This window comes from Elephantulus edwardii, unplaced genomic scaffold (assembly GCF_000299155.1).
Source record: "Elephantulus edwardii isolate Elephantulus edwardi_28Jun2011 unplaced genomic scaffold, EleEdw1.0 scaffold00505, whole genome shotgun sequence".
NCBI lineage: Eukaryota > Metazoa > Chordata > Mammalia > Macroscelidea > Macroscelididae > Elephantulus > Elephantulus edwardii.
The window spans coordinates 302,200-308,766 of record NW_006400255.1 but is presented as its reverse complement, the minus strand read 5'-3'; the positions used below and the strand labels follow the sequence as shown (position 1 = coordinate 308,766).

General features: G+C 38.4%; 1 protein-coding gene across 1 annotated transcript in view; it reads right to left on the bottom strand.

Annotated features, from left to right (window-relative positions):
• The window catches only part of AKR1C1 (aldo-keto reductase family 1, member C1), a 130,290-nt gene extending 123,999 nt beyond the window's left edge, over positions 1-6,291 (bottom strand). The window contains exon 1 of the mRNA XM_006903071.1: positions 6,205-6,291. Within this exon, the coding sequence (XP_006903133.1) occupies positions 6,205-6,291 (87 nt within the window). The remainder of the gene's footprint in view (positions 1-6,204) is intronic.
• Positions 6,292-6,567: the final 276 nt, after the last annotated feature.

Sequence of the window (6,567 nt, the reverse complement as noted above, 5' to 3'; positions counted from 1 at the left end):
GGGATGGGTGTGTCAGAGGCAGAGCGGTTGGCACAGGATAGAGCAGGGTTTAGGCCTGTTGTGCATAGGGTCGATATGAGTCGCAAACGACTCGATGGCACCTAACAACAACAACATCATATTATGCACTATAACACCAAAGCTCCTTACTTGAATTGTGTAGATAGTAACTATGAATGTAATGTCAGATTTTTTTTTTTAAATTTACACAATATCTTTCTAGGTGAACATTAATACATTTCCTAATACTCATTTTCCACCTAGTTTTTGCCCAAATCACACTGTAAAAGTTAGTCTTCCTTCTTTTTTGTTCCTTACGTCCCAACCTTCTCATTCCATATTTATACAGCCAACATATATTGTTTCCTGTGTGCCTGGCATGGTACTTGATTCTATGACCCTGAGATTTCACCACAAAGATAAGATAAATTATCCTTTCCTCTATGAGACTTCTAGTCTAGTGGAGAAGACAGTTATTAAGCAGTTAAACAAGTCAAAAGGCATTAGATATTCCAGCTAACAAAAATATATCACTAGAAAAGATGAAAAGTATGATTTGCATGACATGTTGCCACTGTAAAAGATCTGTAGACATAGCTAAAAACAACTTATGCTTTTAGCAGCAAACAAAGCAGTAAAAAGTTTAAAAAAAATTCTAAAAACAACTACGAGATATCATCTCACCCAAGTAAGAACAGCAAAATTTAACACAGCAAGCAACAAATGCTGGTGAGGTTGTGGAGAAACTGGAAACCTTATTCACTGTTAGTGGAAGTGTAAAATGGTGCAAACACTGTGGGAGGCAGTGTGGCACTTTCTCAAAAAGTTGCAAATAGAGATACCATTTGACCCAGCAATTCCACTACTGGGAATATACCCCAAAGAGACTGTAACGTCTACCCAAGCAGATATATACACACCTGTGTTTATCACGGCTTTGTTCACAATAGCAAGGAGTTGAAAACAACCTAAGTTCCCATCAACAAACGAATGGATAGAGAAGCTGTGGTATATTCACATAATGGAATACTATGCTGCATTGAAAAAAATGCACCTCATGCAATATTATTCAAAATGGGTGAGCCTGGAGGACATTATGCTGAGTGAAGTATCTCAGTCACAAAAGGACAAATACTGCATGGTACTACTGTTGTAAAACAGGACTGACACCAGGGTTGAGGGGAGACTGAGAAAGACAGGTTAAATAATGTATACTGCATTGAAACAGATGAAGGAGAAAACTGTTTAAAAGAGATATGTGATTAGGTATTTTTGTCATGACAGGAGTCTAGAGCGAAGGCTACATGGTGGAGTGAACCTGGGGGGAGGGATTGTAAAACAATGAAAGAATTTTTCTTTTACTTTTCCAAGAGGGTGGTGTACTAGGGGGGAGGGTTGGGAGGCAAGAAATGTGCAACAATGAATGAATGGAAATCCAAAGTCTCTGTATATTTTCATTGAAATTAATAATAAAAAATTTTAAAAAGAAATTCCAATGGATATATTAGATCTTAAATAGGTCTTAAATAAAAAATTTGGAGCATGGGAAGCCTTCTAAGTAAAGGTGAAGACATGATATTGTAGACAACAACAACAAAAATGTGCATAAACACTTCGCAAAGTTTTAAGGTGAAACTGTGTTTTATGTTTAAAGAACTGAAAGATGATCTGGGAGGTTAAAATTTTAAGCAAGAAGACAACTAATTAAGTCTTGTCATATTTCTTTAAAAGTCCTCACAATTCCACTCCACTAATTCTCATTCTCTATTCTCTGCTCTCATCAACGTTTGCCTTAGATTTGATAACAACCACTTCTTTCCTTTTCCCCTGGCTACTCATGCACACTCAACAAAAACAAGTGTAAAGAGGGATTTTCTTTATTTCTTTGTAAAATATTTAATGTTTATTAGTATTGTAGACATTGTAACAAGTTAATTTAATAAAATGATAATTATTGCCTGGGACTGATTGTTAAAAAAAATCAGTGAGATTTGTAAACTTTCACTCAAATAAAATAGACTTTGAAAACAAACAAACAAACTAGTCTTTAATGAGGAAAACAGGTTGATGTTGACTAATTCATCAAGTGGTAACATCAAGAATAGTTTTATGTTTTCTTCCCATTTTCTTCAACATTTATTAAAGTATTAAACTGGATTTTTAGTGTCCTACAGGAAACTCCTCTGCTTTCAATTCAAGCTCTGAAGGCAGACTATTTTCCATCTTTGGGTCCTTAGCATGTCCCTTCTGTCTGAGCTAAGTCAACCTCACTGTTCCCTGAGCCTGATTTCTAGTTGTGCTTAAGCTTAGAACCTGACCTCTTTGAAGCCATCTCAGAACCATCTAGCACATATATCAACATCTCTTTTCTGAGTATCTCAAGTCCTTCTAGCATTTAATGATGTTTACTGAATGTTATGTAACTTCCTTTGTGCACTGAGTTTATCTAGTTTTCAAAGTCTCAGAGAAGAGAAATGCCCTTCTATGCAATCTTAACACAACTACTAGTGTCATTTAATGTGCTTGGCTGCTAATAAAAAAGCAGGCGGTTGAAGTCCAAACACACCTCTGATCAAAGGCCTACAGAAGAACTTCTGGGAAAATGGCTATTGAAAGCTTTACAGGTGCAGTTCTACTTTACCATAACAAGAAAATCATGAGTTAGAAGTGACTCAATGGGAATGAACTTGGTTATGGTTTTAGTCAATTGTAATGACTGATAAATTGGTTAACGATTATTATTAAATAATGACATATTCTATCTGAATTCTTTTTATGAACACAAAGTTCAAAAGTTGATCTGATTCTTTCTTTTTTAATCTTGTCAAATATAAGTTCATTTACCCAAATCGTTATAAGGACTGAGAATAATATGTTCCTTTCATACTTAATGAACTATGAACGTGCAGATGTTCAAAGCTTTCCTAAGGCCAGCAGAAGAAGGTCCCTGAAAGGACTGAGAACACGGTGCTGGAACCAGATCCTGGGGGGAAGAACCATACAGAGCACAGTATAGTGCAGAAGCACACTGTAGAGCACTGGCTGCTGTGAAGCTGACCACCTGCTTTCCCCCTGGACAGTTATCCAGGGTCAAAATCAGGCAAATATCACTTACATAAGTTCTAATCTCAGTGGCTTTAAAACGAAACCTGAGAAATGGAGTAATAATTCCTAGGAAAAAATAATGGAATAAAACCACAAAGAAGCACATAGGTTGGAATGTGCTCCCTCTTCATGTAGACTCCCAATTAACTTGACATGAAGGTCTTATTTAGAGAAGAACTCAGAGTAGAAGGCAGGCTTCCTTTCCACCTTATTTCAGACATTATGCAAAAAGAAGACCAAAATGGATGTCAGAAGAAACTCTGAATATTGCACTGGAGCGCAGAGAAGCCAAAGCACAAGGAAGAATTCAAGATACTAAAGAGCTGAATAGAAGATCCCCAAAGGCAGCACGGGATGACAAAGTAAAATATTACAATGTAATGTGCAAGGATCTGGAGTCAGAAAATCAAAAGCGCTGAACTTGTTCAGCATTTCTTAAGCTCAAGGAACTGAAAAACAAATTCAAACCTTGAGTTGCTATAATCGGGGATGCTTTAGGTAGAATAGTAAATGATCCAGGAAGTATTGAAAGAAGATGGAAAGAATATACTGAGTCACTGTATCAAAAGAAATTGGCAGACACAGAAGAATTTCATGAAACAATATATGTGCAAGAGTCTATGGTGATGAAGGAAGAAGTTCAAGCTGCTTTGAAGGAAATAGCAAAAAATAAGGCCCCAGGAATAGATGGTATACCAATTGACGTATTTCAGCTAACAGATGCTGCCCTGGATGTGCTCACCAAGTTGTGCCAAGAAATCTGGTGAACAACCACTTGTCCAACTGATTGGAAGAGATGTATATTTGTTCCCATCCCAAGATGGGTGACCCAACAGAGTGTGGAAACTAAAGAACAATATCCTTGATTTCACATGCAAGCAAGATTCTACTGAAGATTATCCAAAAACAACTGGAGCAGAACATCAGCAGAGAACTGCCAGAAGGCTAGGCTGGGTTTAGAAGGGGTCGTGGTACTAGGAATATTGTAGCTGATGTTAGTTAGATGGATCTTAGCTGAAAGCAAGGAATACCAGACGAATGTCTATCTGTGTTTCATTGACTATTCAAAGGCATTTGACTGTGTAGACCATAACAAACTGTGGCTGACTCTGAGAAGAATGGGAATACCAGAACACCTGATCGGGCTAATGAGAAACTTATACTTGGACCAAGAGGCAGTGGTCAGAACAGAGCAAAGAAACACTGCATGGTTCAAAATTGGCAAGGGTGTACGCCAGGGATGTGTCCTGTCTCCATACATTTTAAACCTGTATGCAGAACAGATTATCCGGGAGGCTGGGCTCTATGAGGAGAAGTGTGGTATCAGGATTGGTGGAAGATCTATCAACAATCTGCGTTAGGCAGATAACACAATTCTGCTTGCTGAAACTGAAGAGGCTCTGAAATGATTGCTACAGAGAGGGTCAAGGACTGCAGCCTTCAATATGGATTGAGGCTCAATATCAAGAACACAAAGATTGTCACCACTGGACCAATTGGCAGCATAAGGATGGATGGTGAAGAAATTGAGATTGTTAACAACTTTAGTCGGCTTGGCTCCACAGTCAACACTCTTGGCACCAGCAGCCAGGAAATTAAAAGACCTACTGCCATGGGAAAGTCTGCTGTTAGGGACCTCTCCAAAGTACTGAAGAGCAATGGTGTCACTGGAGACTAAGGTGCATCTAATACAGACCATGGTCTTTGCAATCACTTGTTATGCATCAGAGAGTTGGGCAATGACTAGGGACGATAGAAAGAGAATTGATGCCTTTGAGCTGTGGTGCTGGAGAAGAGTATTGAATGTACCATGGACTGTCACAAAACCAAACAGATTCATCCTGGAGAGGGTTAAACCGGGATGCTTCTTGGAGGCAAGAATTCTGGAGCTTCGTCTGACATACTTTGAACATGCCGTGAGGAGGGACCGGTCCTTGGAGAGGGACACAATGCTTTGGAGGGTGGAAGGATGGCGTTGGCGAGGAAGGCCTTCTATGAGGTGGATTGATTCAGTGACTGGGGTAATTTGGATGGGTGTGTCGGAGGCAGTGCAGTTGGCACAGGATAGAGCAGGGTTTACATTTGTTGTACATAGGGTCACTATGAGTCGCAAGCAACTCAATGGCACATAACAACAACAACAACAACATGCAACTAATACTTAGAATATTATTATTGTTGTGTTAGATGTCACTGAGTTGGAACTGACTCATAATTGACCCTCCAATGGGTTTTCAGAAGCTGTAAATAGCACAGAAAGAGATTGTCCATCTTTCTCCAGCAGAGCATCTGGTGGATTCAAACTGTTCTCTATTAGAGTATTAGTGGTTTCTTATATGACAAAAGCTTTGAATGACTGGAATCTTTAGAAAAATACTGACAGTTGCAACAAATTTACATGATACAAAGAAGTTATACAGTTGAATTTCTCTCATGCCAATTGTTCGTCAGAAATTTCTGATAAATAATAGAAGAGCTCTGACTGAAGTGGCAGATGAATGCAAGAAAATCTTGATATTTTAAAAACAGAAGGAAAAAATATAATTAAAGTATTTACCTAAAGAAATGTTGGGAAATTAACTCTAGTGGCTTAGTGGTAAGAAGCTGTGCTGTGATCCCGAAAGCACATGGTTCAAATTCACCAGCTGCTCCACAGGAGAAAGATAAACAATCTCCTCCTGTGCAATTAACTGCCTCTAAAAACCCACCAGAAAGTTAGCTATGAATGAGTTCCAACACAATAGTACATAACAACAACAACCATGGAATTGTCAGGAAATAAGCCAGATAATATATATAAAATTCTTAAAATGTAAGATAAGCCTTCAATAAATGTTAATTAGATAGACAAACAAATATATAGTAAAAGAGAGAAGTCAAGTAAAATCACCAATCCTTGCATCCCAGAGTAAAAAGCCTTTCAACCCCATGTTCTGGGAGAATAATTAAAAAAAAAATCAAACAAACTTCTATAACATAAAAAAGGCAAGTTGTCCATGTGAAATGGAGGCTTAACTGGTATCTCTCAAATCACCCAGTATCTACTGTGTTAAGGACTGTGTCTGCATGCAACCCTTCAGTTCCCTGGTTTCCACTTACAACTTTAGGAGCATAAGTGCCAAATCCAAGGATTGGCATGTAATGTCCATAATTCAGTTTCACAGAATGTTTATGCTTGAGATCCATCACTGTCCTGGTCTTGGCTAACCTGACTGTAGCCTTCCGTTTGTCTTTTTAACTGCCACCCAGCCTTAGGTGAGGAGTAAGTGGAAGCCCAAGCTTTGATTCTATTTAAACCAAACACAACAAGGTAGGCAGGGCTGAGATTACAGTTCCCACAATGAAAGCAGGATCAATCCTTTGACTTCTTTCAAATCACTGCAGGGACTCCTTACAGGTATGTTGTTGTTGTTGATTGCCATCGAGTTGAGTATAATGACTCATAACAACTCTATGAACAAA